Source organism: Cavia porcellus, unplaced genomic scaffold (assembly GCF_034190915.1).
Source record: "Cavia porcellus strain 051 isolate PalLab524CR breed Dunkin Hartley unplaced genomic scaffold, mCavPor4.1 scaffold_14, whole genome shotgun sequence".
Taxonomy (NCBI): Eukaryota; Metazoa; Chordata; class Mammalia; order Rodentia; family Caviidae; genus Cavia; species Cavia porcellus.
This window is the reverse complement of record NW_026947497.1, coordinates 64,400,894-64,413,583: the sequence shown is the minus strand read 5'-3', so window position 1 is coordinate 64,413,583 and position 12,690 is coordinate 64,400,894. Positions and strand designations below refer to the sequence as shown.

General features: G+C 48.2%; 2 protein-coding genes across 10 annotated transcripts in view; one reads left to right on the top strand and one right to left on the bottom strand.

Moving 5' to 3' along the window:
• The window catches only part of Klhl18 (kelch like family member 18), a 61,722-nt gene extending 61,305 nt beyond the window's left edge, over positions 1–417 (bottom strand). The window contains exon 1 of one of the 2 annotated variants that reach the window (XM_013160209.2): positions 142–417. In XM_013160209.2, coding sequence (XP_013015663.1) covers positions 142–270 — 129 coding nt within the window. In that variant the 5' untranslated portion in view covers positions 271–417. The remainder of the gene's footprint in view (positions 1–141) is intronic. The other variant, XM_003477040.4, reaches the window with a different exon arrangement.
• Positions 418–514: 97 nt separating this feature from the next.
• The window catches only part of Kif9 (kinesin family member 9), a 37,917-nt gene continuing 25,741 nt past the window's right edge, over positions 515–12,690 (top strand). For 4 of the 8 annotated variants that reach the window (XR_010051595.1, XR_010051591.1, XM_063261081.1 and 1 more), the window contains exons 1-6: positions 515–760; positions 1,658–1,916; positions 5,569–5,666; positions 7,581–7,746; positions 10,073–10,179; positions 11,636–11,860. Coding sequence is in view for 2 of the 8 variants with exons in the window: in XM_063261081.1 (XP_063117151.1) it covers positions 1,880–1,916; positions 5,569–5,666; positions 7,581–7,746; positions 10,073–10,179; positions 11,636–11,860 (633 nt within the window). In the remaining 6 variants the exon portion in view is untranslated. Of the gene's footprint in view, positions 761–1,657; positions 1,917–5,568; positions 5,667–7,580; positions 7,747–10,072; positions 10,180–11,561; positions 11,861–12,690 lie in introns of those variants that run through there. The other 4 variants (XR_010051592.1, XR_010051593.1, XR_010051594.1 and 1 more) reach the window with 4 other exon arrangements.

The window sequence follows — 12,690 nt, the reverse complement described above, 5'->3', positions numbered from 1 at the left end:
CCCCCTCTCTTACCAGCTCAGTCTCCTCTAGTCTCGGTCTCCATCCCTCGGCCCCTGTCCTCTCTGCCCCTGGCCCCCGCCCCTCTTTGATTCTGGTTCCGCTCCTCTCCACCCAGCCAGTCGCCGCCCAGCCCGCGGCACCTTGAGCGTCACGTCGCACAGTTTGCCCTGCCGTCGGATCTCCTCCATGACGCCGTAGCCGCGACTAGGCAACTCGGACACTGAGAAGTGCACCAGGTCCTCAAGCTCCTCCGCGCCGTCCTCCACCATCTTCCCCGGCCGCCGCGACTGCGCAGGCCCGGCCGGCGGGCTCCACACTAATCAGGGCGGGGCGAGAGCGCACGCCGACTACAGCTCTCAGCGCGGAGCTGCAATTAGATGAGCCCGCGCGGCAGCCGTAGGCGCAAACTTCTCTGCGCCGGAAGCCCGGCCGCCCCGCTTCCTGGTTCAACCACAGCCTGCGTTTCCCCGTTCTCATAGCCTCGGCTTTGTGCATACACCTGCTGTAGTCTTTCTAGGTTAATGGGTCCCATTTGCCGTTTTCTGATTCGTCCTTGATCTTACTCGTATCACCGAAAGAGGTCTTTGGATTTCATTTCCGCCACACTCTAAGGCACTTCCGGAAATCCGGAAGCGGCCTGTTACCATGGCGACTGTATACACTGCCCAGCTGCCCAGCCCGTAGTGACCCGGTCTCGTGCAGTTTGGATTGCTGCACTTGCCGCTGTCGCGCTCAGAAAGTGCCGCTGCCTCGCAAGGGGTAAGCAGGGGCCACATGCGCTTGGGGTTTGGGCGAAGGGAGCCCCGATGGGGTGTGCGTCCGGGCCGCAGGCAGTGGCTGACTGAGGTCCTAGCGCGCTGTACTCAGGAGATCCCGGCTTAGAGTATTTATTTGTGAAACCTAGGCGGAAGAGGGCGAGGCACCCCAGGACCCCTTTCAGCCTGTCAGTAACTTGGGGTTTTTGGAGCTAATGTTCCCTGGCCTCACGAGGGTCCCACGTAGCGCCCAAGACACAGATGTTGTGAGGCGAAGAACCAGAAGTCGTCTGGACTCTTCACTCCTCAGTTTTCGAACTGGAAAGGGCTTCGGGATCATCAGCTCGAGGCTGTCACTTTACAGATCCACCCCAGAGAGGGACAGGTGTGACCCAACGCCTCCTGCTGCGCACACTCCACACACAGCTCCTTCACGTTAGGTGAGGAAAAGGAGAAAGGCTACTTCTGCCTGGATGCAAGGCTTGTGTCCAGTCCAAGGCCGGGTGTGGTCGAACTCTATAGTTTGGGTTCAGAGGCTGCTGCTACAACACATCCATCTCTGTCCCTGGTCTGGGCAAGAGCACTGGAAGATACAGACCTGCCTATTGCCTACAGTCCGTCTCTTGTGAGCCTTCAGGGATGCCCCATTCCCATTCCTAAAACAAACGGGGAAGCCGTGAGTCTTAGCACAGAGATCTCCTAACAGCAGCATATGAAGGATGATGCCTAAAAGACAGGGGTTTCCCCGCAGCGTCGTGAGGAAGAAAATCCTGTTAAAAAGGAGATGCAGTGAGGAGCCAAGCATGGCTTTTTATACCTGGAAACCAAGTGCTGGCTTGCAGAAGGGCTGAAGGTAGTGTAGGAGGTGAGGGACATTACATATCCCTTGGGATTCTCTCAGTAGTGATTGAAGATGGACGCAGATGTGGAGACTCAGCCACCCTGTGACTTCTGGCCCTGACCATCACTGCCAACCACCATTTCCTGACCCCCCCACCCGCTCTGTACCAGGCGCTGTTCTGGATATTGTTGGGCGGGGGGGATTCAAAAGACATAGAAGGCGCAGAACTTGCCCTCTGACATCTCACCAGTAATTTGGGCTTGGGAGCTGAAACCCACATAAATGAAGCGGCATAGAAATGGTAACAAGCAGTGTTTCAGTAAGTGTACAGTGGCATGGGGGTCCCCAAATGTCTGGGTATCCAGGGGATGCTAAGTAGAAGGTCACAGGAAAGGCTTATTGCATGAGGATATAGCTCCTGGCATGCTTGGAGTCATGGCATTAGCATGAAAGGGACAGACTGGGCAACTGCATGTGCATGTTGGCAATTTCAGGGCAGAGACCGGGAAGGCTCTGGGGGCTGCTGTGGCCTGGCCTGTGTTACCCTCGTGCTGTTGGCAGGCAGGGACTCCAGAGAGGGAGACTTGGACACCTGCTCCCAGAGCTCCCCTGCTTCTTCATGGTCTCTTTCAGAGGGCACTCTGGATGGCATTTGAACTTCCGGGCCCGAGGATTGGCCCTTGGTGCTGGCATGGGAAGTGGTTCTGGTGTGGGGATTTTAGAAATTGTGTATGTGTTTGAGTCAAAACCAAATTCCCTCTTCCCTCAACTTCCTAGTAGTATAAATCAAACTGCAGTTAGTCATGAGATATGTTCTCCATTTTCCTCAGTTTGGGGGCTTGTGCTAGAGCTATCTGTAGCTTTTTATTTCTAAAGCTCAATTTTGCAGACAAAAAATAATGTTAGGGCTTCTGTTGCTCACCCCAATATCTTTTAGATTAATTTTATTTTTTGTTTTTTTTTCCCATAGAGTCTCATGCAGTTCAGGCTGGCCTTGAACTCACTATGTAGCCTAGACTGGCCTCGAATGTAAGGCAGTTGTGCCTCAGGCTCCCAAGTGCTGGAATTACAGGTGTGGACCACCACACTTGACCAGATTCATTTTCTTTTTCTTTTTTCTTTTTTTTTTTTTTTTTTTTTTTTGTCTTTTTCCTTTTTATCGGTACCAGGGATCAAACTCATGACTGCCTGCTTGTAAGGCAGGCGCTTATGCCATTGAGCTAAATCCCCAGCCCCCAGATTCATTTTCTAAAAATAAAAAATGCTACATGCTATGTCCCACAGCATCTAGGAAAAGGACTTCCATGAAGTAGTGACCTGAGGGATGTAGCAAGTGCAAACACACTGTGTAAGTACCATGTTCACTCACTCGATTTGACAGCTGCAGGAGATATGAGAGGTCATGGTTTTATTTTGCCCACATCATTGAAACTAAACTAAAAAATCTACACCTGTCTCTATTTAACTGGCTCCTATAAGGACACTTCTTAACACCACTTGATGATATTATTATAAGAGGAAATCAAAGAATCACCACAAATTGTGTCTGGAAATGAGAAAGGAAATTAATATGTTAAAAATCTAGAATAATTATTGTTAGGTAACAGCACTGAGCCTCTCTTAGTAAATTATATATAAAACGTTGCTATTTATTTAACAAACTTTTTTGTGATGCTAAGGATTGAACCTAGGACCTTCACACTGAACTTCCTCCCTAGCCCTTGCGTGTGTGTGTGTGTGTGTGTGTGTGTGTGCGCGCGCGCGCGCAATCAATATGCTTCATATTAACCAAACAGAATAATCATTTCAGACCCAAGAAACTCACAGCAAGAGAATGTGAAGAGCCACCAAAGGGTTTGGAAGATTACTGGCTTCCCAGTACTCACTCTTGGTTACAGAAGCATTTCACTCTGGGGATCATAGTGTTTACGCACTGCCATTAACAATCTGATCTAAGGAGCCACGGAAGCCAGGAGAGACCTGTTCCCCAAGACGCATCCTTTCTGGCGTGGGGACAAATTCGTACTTCTGAAAGGAGAACCGAATCATCTTGGCATCCACACACAGCCTCTTCCTGGAACAAAATTGCCTGTCGCTTGATGAGGTCTCTCAACTGGCTCAGACAGAGGCAGGACAGGAACTAAGCTACCTGGTCAGGCCCAGGAACACGACAGACAGGCAGAGCTCACTGAGGAGCGGTGATATGCACAGAAGCCGTGTTACTAGGGCCACTCCTTCACGTCTCTGGAGGAGTTCGATACAACCACTGTCTTTGTCAACTTTGGGCTGCTCCAGGCAAAGTGAATACAAACACACAGCTCTTTATATTTTTGACTTTGACAGTGTTTCCCTAACTCACAAAGTTTCCTGGACTGGGCTCAAATTTGTGATCCTCCTGCCTCAGCTTCCCAGAACACTGGAATTACAGATGTATATCACCAAACCTAGACTTCATGTGCTTTAAAAATAATAATTCATTAATTGAAAGAAATTCATGTTATACCTGAGTGGTTCTTTTTTTTTTTTTTTTTTTTTAATAACAGAGGTCTTTGAAATTAGCTTTAAAGGCAGGTGTGGTGCTGCATACCTGTAATCCCAGTCCCCAGGAACCTGAGATAGGAAGATCGCTGTGAGTTCAAGGCCAGACTGAACTCTTAATGAGACTGTTTTTTAAAAAACGACAAAAAATTAGATTAAGAAATTTAACATTGAGCCAGGGATTTAGTTCAGCAGCACAGGTACCTGCTTGGCAAGTGAAAGGTCATGAGTTTGGTTTGCAGTACCAAAAAAAAAAAAAATTAACATTACATAAGTTTGTTAGAAAGCTCTTCAGATGCTGGGCATCCTGTCCCATCCGCTGCACAGAGCTGCATCCAATGGTTAACCTTCTGTCATGAGTGTACAAACCGTGGTCGTGTGTGATGGGATAAATGAGGGAAGACAAATGCACTTGCGGCTGCCTGAAAGAAACTGGTGAGAGTGTACTTCCATTTCAGGGGAGGGAGAGGGAGTAGGGAACTGTGGTTTCTGTCCGTGGAATGAGAGAAGAAAGACTGACAATGGACCACTAGGCTGGACTGCCCTGCTAGGGGATCTTTTATATGATCCAGTTGGTCAGCTGGAGGTACAGAAAGTGTGTCGAAGCAAAGTGAGTTAACAAAGACAGTTTTTCTTTTTTTTTTTTTTTCTTTTTTTTTTTTTTGGGTGTGTCTTTTTCTTTTTTATCAGTACCGGGGATTGAACTCACGACTGCCTGCTTACAAGACAGGTGCTTAGGCCGCTGAAAGACAGTTTTTCTAGGTGTGGTGGCACATGCCTATAATCCCAGGATTCTAGGAGGCTAAGGCAGGAGGATTCCAAGTTTGAACCTAGCCTGGACAACTTAGTGAGATCCTGTCTCAAAAAGTAATAAAAGGCCTGGGAATGTAGCTCAGTGCAAAGGTCCTGGGTTCCTTTCCTAATACCACACAAAGACACACACAAGGGGCTGGGGATTTAGCTCAGTGGCATAAGCGCCTGCCTTGCAAGCAGGCAGTCGTGAGTTCGATCCCTGGTACCGATAAAGATGAAAAAGACAAAAAAAAAAAAAAAAAGACACACACAAAAGAAAAAGAATAAAAAAAGGAAAATCCTACTTTTAACATTTCATAGGACGTTACAAAAAAATATATGTGAGGCCAAGCAGAAGTGAATGCATCTTAGATGCATAATATTTGCAGAAACACAAACCACTAAAGAGAGGATTACAGTTGCTTTTTATTTCAGTCTCTTTGAGGTCAAAGCCTTTGGAAGTTCAGTGCTTGCCAAACAGGGTCCTTTGGGAAGGGCACTGGCCAGCGCCGGGAGGGAGGGAGAGTGGCTCTCACAGGACAGGAGAGCACCTGCACCTCATTCTTCTGGTTTCCTTGATGCTCCACCCCACTGGTATTGGATGCTTGGCACTGAGCGAGGCCTTGTTCTTTTCCTTTTAGCGAAGATGGGCTCCAAGAAGAAGGTTCACACCTTTGTGCGCGTCAAGCCCACTGATGACTTCGCCCACGAAATGATCAAGTATGGAAATGACAGCAAGGTAAGTGTGTGTTTCTGCCCTCGCCCACTGTGGGGCCTTGCTGTCTGTCCTGTGTCAGTACTGTTCAACCCTGTTTCTGAACAACCACCGGTTAAGGACCCAGGCAGTGTGGGTTGAAGTTCAAATGGATTGGGGGCACTCTGTATCTCCACCACACCCTCACAGTGCAGCTAGGCCCCATCCCTAAGAGCCTTACGATCATTTTAGTGGTAATAGCTTTGTATCCCCCCCATCTGCTCGCACTTACAGAACTTTCTGGTGGTCAGAGCTGTGGTTATATAATCTCTCAGTGGGCAACTTAAGGATGCCTCAGAGGTCCCAGCAGTCAGAGAAGAGCTCAGATGCAGCCCTGTGACGTGTTCCTCTGCATAACCTGGTCTCAGAGAGCACAGAAGCATAGAGTGTTTAGTAAGTGAAAGATCCAGACTTGTCTTTCTTAGTCTTAGTTTTACTCTGCAAATCCAGGTCTTAGGTCAGGAATTAGAGTAGCCAGGTGGAGATTTAAGCACAAAGGTGGGCCTGGTGGCTCATACCTGGAATTCTAGCACTTCGGAGGCTGAAACAGGAGGATCACTGTGAGTTTGAGGTCAGCCTTGAACTAAATAGCAATAGCCTGTTTTGAAAAACAAACAAACAAACAAAAAGGTTGGAGCAAGAGAATGTTTACACCCAGAATCTCCATTAAGAGGAATTTTTTTCGTTTTTATCAGTACCAGGGATTGAACTCACGACTGCCTGCTTGCAAGGCAGGCGCTTATGCTGCTGAGCTAAATCCCCAGCCCCATCAAGAGGAATCTTACTGGGAACTGACTTTACCCAGGATGTCCTTTGGCTAGCTTCTGCCACCATGGCTGGTCCAAGTGCCTGCATAGAAAATCTGCAGAGGACAAGGAGGATGGGCCCCATCAGTTTACTGTGACACCAAACAGTGACTGTGTCTGTGAAGCCCAGAGCCTTTCTGTGCTGTTCCAACCTGGCCCAGGGCCCCAGTGTGGATGGAGGAGCTCCTCACATTGTAGAACAGAAGGGGGCCCTCCACTGTCACCCCGGGCCTGGTTCCTTGCATCTAATCCAGGGGCTCTCTGTACTGAAGGGACATATCTAAGCTTTGTTTATTAAGAACATGAAGCCAAGGAGCTGGGGATTTAGCTCAGCGGCATAAGCGCCTGCCTTGGAAGCAGGCAGTCGTGAGTTCGATCCCTGGTACTGATAAAAAGGAAAAAGACAAAAAAAAAAAAAAAAAAGAACATGAAGCCAGGCATGGTGATGCCTGCCTGGAATCCCAGACTTCAGGAGGCCAAGGCAGGAGGATTGCAAGTTCAAGACCAGTCTGAACTATATAGTGACCCCACTATACAAAAACCACCACCACCACCACCAAAAACCAGACAAATAGACAAAAAACATGATAAACGTGCCTAGCCCCATGTACTGGTTGGAACCTAATGGTGAAAGTTACCTGCCCCCTCAGGATTGTGTGACCTCCCCACAGGAGCTGCTTTCTCCCATTCCAAGGAATTCCTCCAGATTTAGCACCTGTTCACCCTAAAGCTCACTCCTCTATTTTCTCCAACTCAGGCCTCAGGTCTCAGTGATTTGGGTGTTTTGTTTCGGTTTGGTTCTTTTATGTTTTTTTTTTTTTTTACCAGTACCAGGGTTTGAACTCACGGATATGCGCTTGCAAGGCAGGCGCTTATGCAGCTGAGCTAAATCCCCAGCCCTTGTTTTGTTTTTTGAGACAGGGTCTTGCTAGTAACGCAGACTGGCCTCAATACTCTTGGTGATCCTCCTGCCTCAGCCTCCCAAGTGGTAGGATTACAGGGGTACACAAGCACTCCCAGTTGTCCATAGTGGTTTGTTTTGTTTTCTGGCAACAGTGTACTAATAAGTACCTTTTCTTCTCTTTTTTCTTAGAGCATTGATATTCACTTAAAAAAAGACACTCGGAAAGGAGTTGTCAATAACCAGCAGACAGACTGGTCCTTCAAGCTGGACGGAGTTCTTCACAATGCCTCCCAGGACCTGGTTTATGAGACAGTCGCAAAGGATGTGGTTTCTCAGGCCCTGGATGGCTACAATGGTAATTTAGCTAATTAACTTATGTTTCCTAAGAGCCTGGGCAGCCCTTTCTGTGAGGAAGAGATACAAGTACTTTATGGTGAATAACATAAAATATAATCTCACTTACTAGCATTTACACGCTTATTCATCTCCATGTTATTAAGGTAGAAATTTTACTGCTTCTTGGTGCTGTGGTGAGCATGACTTGATCCAGTGTCCTCAGGGTCCTGCCTTCCTAGAATGATTAAAAGACCCTAAGTCTAGCCAGATATGGTGACAAATGGTTCAGTCCCAGGAGGAGGCAGGAGTATCACAAATTTTCTAATCTAAAGCCCCGTGTGGTGGTACATATCTGTATTCCCAACACTCAGGAGGCTGAGGCCGGAGGATCTTTGTGAGTTAGACACCAGCCTGGGCTACAAAGTAAGCTCAAGGCCAGCCTGAACTGCATTGTGATCCCCTGTCTCAAAAAGACAAAAAATTGTTGTCTAGGAAAATTTGGTGAGACTCTGTCTCACTAAATAAAAAATAAAATATAAAGGGCCTGGAGTGTAGATACCTGGGGCCAGGGTAGAGCACTTGTCTAACATGTACAAGGGGCCCCACATTCAACACAGGTATATGCCACCATGCCTGGCTTTTTTTCCTTTTAGGACTGGGTCTTAAGTTGCTAAATTATGCAGGCTGACCCCAAACTCATGGTGATCCTCCTGTCTCAGCCTCCTGAGTGCTAGAATAATAGGCATGTGCCATCATGCCTGGGGAAGGGGAAGCTTTATTGAGAAAGTTTTACAAACTTGGAAATTCTAAGATTGTTTTAAAATCTTAAAAAAAAAAACCAGGGCCATATCCAGCACTGCCCCCTGCCAAAAAAATTCCCAGACATTCCTTTAAAAGATATAAAATATAAGCTGAGCATGGTGGAACACACATGTAACCCCAGTACTTGGGAGGCTGAGGCAGGAGAATCACCAGGAGTTTGAGGTTATCTTGGGTTACATAATGAGTTTAAAGCCAACCTCAAGTACATAGAAAGACCCTGTCTCAAAAGCCAAAACAAAACAAAACAAAAAAACCCAATAAATATCAAAAGTGTTGCAAAGTCACAATTTGTCCACTTTGCCATCTGGTGGCTGCTGACTAGAATGTTCCTTGTTTTGCAAGATTTTTTTTTGTTTTTGTTTTTGTTTCTGGTGCTGGGGATCAGACCCTCAACCTTCTAAATGCTAGCCAAACTTCTCTGTGACTGCGCCAGCCTCGAGGCTCCAACTGTGTAAGTTTCAGGTCTTCTATTTTAAAAGTCTATTGAGTGCGGACACCCAAACATTGAAATTTATCCTGTTGGGACACAGGTGTGGTCCACTGAGTGTGGGATATTATGGGAGGTCATGACACCCTAGAGCACCTGGCCCCAGGAGATGGAGACAGAGGATCCAGGGCCCAGGAGGTTGCAGTCCTCCTGCCTCAGCCTCTCAGAGTGCTGGGATCTCAGATGTGTGCCACTATCCCTGGTGTGCCAGGAGGGCCCTTGTGTTGTGGAACCACAAAAGGCCCGGCGTCTCCACTAAGTTGATAGCTTTGCTTGTATTGGGGTAATAGCTGGTCTGTGACTCAAGCTCTCACCTGAACCCTAGGAAGGAGAGCCCTGAGGGTGAATGCGAATCCCACACCTGTAGGCTGCCCTGGCAGGTCAGCCACATCCATACTTGGAAACAGCCTTTGGGATGGGGTCCAGCTCCGGGAGCAGCCACGCATCTGGTGACCTGTGTTCTGTGTTCCGGAGCCTGGTAGACCCAGAGCACAGCAGGAGCACAAATGAAAGCCTCCCAGGGTGGTCAGGGGATCAGATCAGAGGCCAATCATGGCAGCCCAGTTCTGGAAGTGGCCCAGGAGCCACTCAGAGCCCTCTGGGTCCTGCAGGTACTGCATCCTTACTGTGAAAGAAAGTGCCATTCCCACTCCATCTGTCCTTGAGCCTGGGTGGGCAGGTCAATGCCTCCCAGCAGCCCTGGGACCCAGGCAGTTCCTGGCCACACTAGGGAAGGGCTGGACTAATCTTCCAGCTCCCTATCCGCTGAGAGTCCTGTACTCAGAGGCCCTAGGGCCAGAGTATCCTTGGCCTGGGAAGCAGTAGAGTAGGGGTAGACTGCAGATTCAGGGCAGAGGAGCACATCTTGACTCTTCTTGTCCCTGTGCCCCTGCTTACTCACCACCCTCCACAGTGGCATTCCTGAAGTTGCTAGCAGCCTTCACTCCCTGGTCCTGGCTGGCTCCTGGCGTGTGTGCTGGCTGTGCTCAGAACAGTTTCCTGGATGTCACTGAGATGTGTTTTGAAATGTTTGCAGGCACCATCATGTGCTACGGGCAGACGGGAGCTGGCAAGACGTACACTATGACGGGGGCCACCGAGAACTACAGGCACCGTGGAATTCTGCCCCGTGCCCTGCAGCAGGTAGAGCGGGCCCACGGGTGGGAGGCCACCCAGGTCCCCTTTGTCATACATGCTGCCGACCCCATGCTGGCTGCTGCAGATGGTGGGTCCAGCCCTCAGTGGAGCTGTGACTAGAACAGGCACCAGGGCCCCAGACAGGACTTGTGGCTGAGAGCGGGGTGGGAAGAGGCCTAGGACACTAAGGGACCAGGCTGCAGATTGGCCATGTCCCCTAAGCCATTTCCTCATTTATGAAAAGGGGCAGACAGGCTATCCACCTCCCACTGCTCTGAAGGCCTGCAATCCTGTAACAAGGATTTTGAAGTCTCACTCTTGTTCCTTCCGGTTTTAAAGAGTGGAATATGGGCCCTTTCTGAGCTCCCTGATTTTCATGTGTAGAAGATAGGCCTGCTCTGGCTTCTTCCACCCCATAGCTCCAGAAAGAGCAAGACAAGCTGGGTACAATGGCACACACCTCAGATCGCAGCACTCTGAAAGGCTGAGGCAGGAGGAGTACAAGTTCAAGCCCGGCCGGAGCAGTTCAGTGGCTTAACAAGACACTGGTTCAAAAATTTAAAAGCTAATTCACTCAGTGCAAAGGGCCTGGGTTTAACCCCCGTCCAGCAAAATAAATGAATAAATTAAAGCAATAATAGGGCAAAGGCAAGAAGTAGGGCATGACCTGAGCTCTAGGACCATGTCAGCATGGCCTGGGAAGTGTGACTAGAGGCAGCAGATGGTCCAGAGCCCAGATCTGTGAGGAGTCTGGTTGGAGGTAGGAGGCAAACAGCCTTTCCCCGAAAGCATCTGTAGTTTTTCTTTTGTTTGTTTGTTTGTTTGTTTGTTTGTTTGTTTTTGGTACCAGGGATCGAACTCAGGATCTCATGCTCGCCATGCAGTCGCTTATACCACTGAGCTAAATCCCCAGCCCCACCTGTAGTTCTGACAAGCTCGTTGTATAAGAAGTGTGGCCATCCTCCTAGTATATCCACCACCCATGCTCTGGTTTCTGAGACAAAGGTGGAAACATCAGTATCTCAGCATCTTCGACTTTAATAGTTCAACTCCGTGCCACCTCATTGAAATACCAAGTAAATCACATGCATGATGCTGAGTTTTCTACTAGCCACAATTTAAAAAGTAAAATAAAACCATGAAATTAACTTTCATACCATAAGCCAGGCACGGTGGTGCACGCCTGTAATCCCAGCACTGGGGAGGCTGAGGCAGTAAGATCACTACAAATTCCAGGCTATGCAATTAGGTCAAGGCCAGCCTGAACTATATAGCAAGACCTTATTAGATGATAATTAGTATCACCCAATGAAGTAATAAACATTATCAGTGTTGTCTATGTTGAGTATCATACCAGCCAGACTGCAAGACTTACCATATATTTCCAGATGTTCCCCTGGGATCGGTGACACTGGACGCCTGCTCAGTCCTACGTGGTGACTGCTGTCCACCTCCCACCTAGGTCTTCAGGATGATTGAGGAGCGCCCCACACACGCCATCACAGTGCGCATCTCTTACCTGGAAATCTACAATGAGAGCCTGTTTGATCTCCTGGCCACTCTGCCATATGTGGGCACCTCCGTCACGCCAATGACCATCGTGGAAAACACCCAGGGGATCTTCATTAAGGGCCTGTCGGTCCACCTCACCAGCCAGGAGGAGGATGCCTTCAGCCTCCTATTTGAGGTGAGATGATGGAGTCAAGGGCTTCCTGGCCTGGCCTGAGCTCTCTTTTTCTCTCTTCCCCTCCCCTCCTTCCTCCTTAGGATCTTACTTTGATCATGAGAATGAAGATTAACATGTGCTCATTTAACAAATTCAGCTAGAACTGAAAGCCGGGCATGGTGGTGCTTGTCTGTAATTCTAGAACTTGGGAGGCTGAGGCAGGAGGATAACTGTGAGTTCAAGACTAGCCTAAACTGAATAGTGATAGTGAGACCCTGTCTCAAAGAAAAAAAGATAGCTCCATGTGAAGGCCCTGGGTTCAATCCCCAGTAGTGGGGAATAAAAAGAACTTTTGGAAATGGAAAAATATAATACCCATAACTAAAGAGAAGATTAGGTTCCAGTGTGCTAAGAGAACATGTTGGGGACAGCAGTAAGACATGAATGTCCCACTGCTGCCACCACAAAGGTCTTTTTTCCCTCCAGATGCAAAGGTGCAGTCACAAATCTCCTGAGGCCATCTATGTAATTTGTCCTGAAAAGCAGTTTTATTGATTATCACTTAATTATCATAAAATCTGCTGTTTTAAGTTTGCAATTCCTTGGTTTTTAGTAAATTACAGAGTCATGCAACCATCAGCACAATCCCATTTTAGAAATGCTACTTCAAACAGGGCATTGATGGTACACACTGTAATGCCAGCATTCTGGGAGGCTGAGGCAGGAGGATCACAAGTTTGAGACCAGTCTGGGAAACTTAGTTTGCTTAGCAGGTCCGTGTCTCAAAGAAAAACTTTTTTAAACACTGGTCTGGGGCTGGAGGACAGTACAGAGGCCTTGAGTTCAGTATC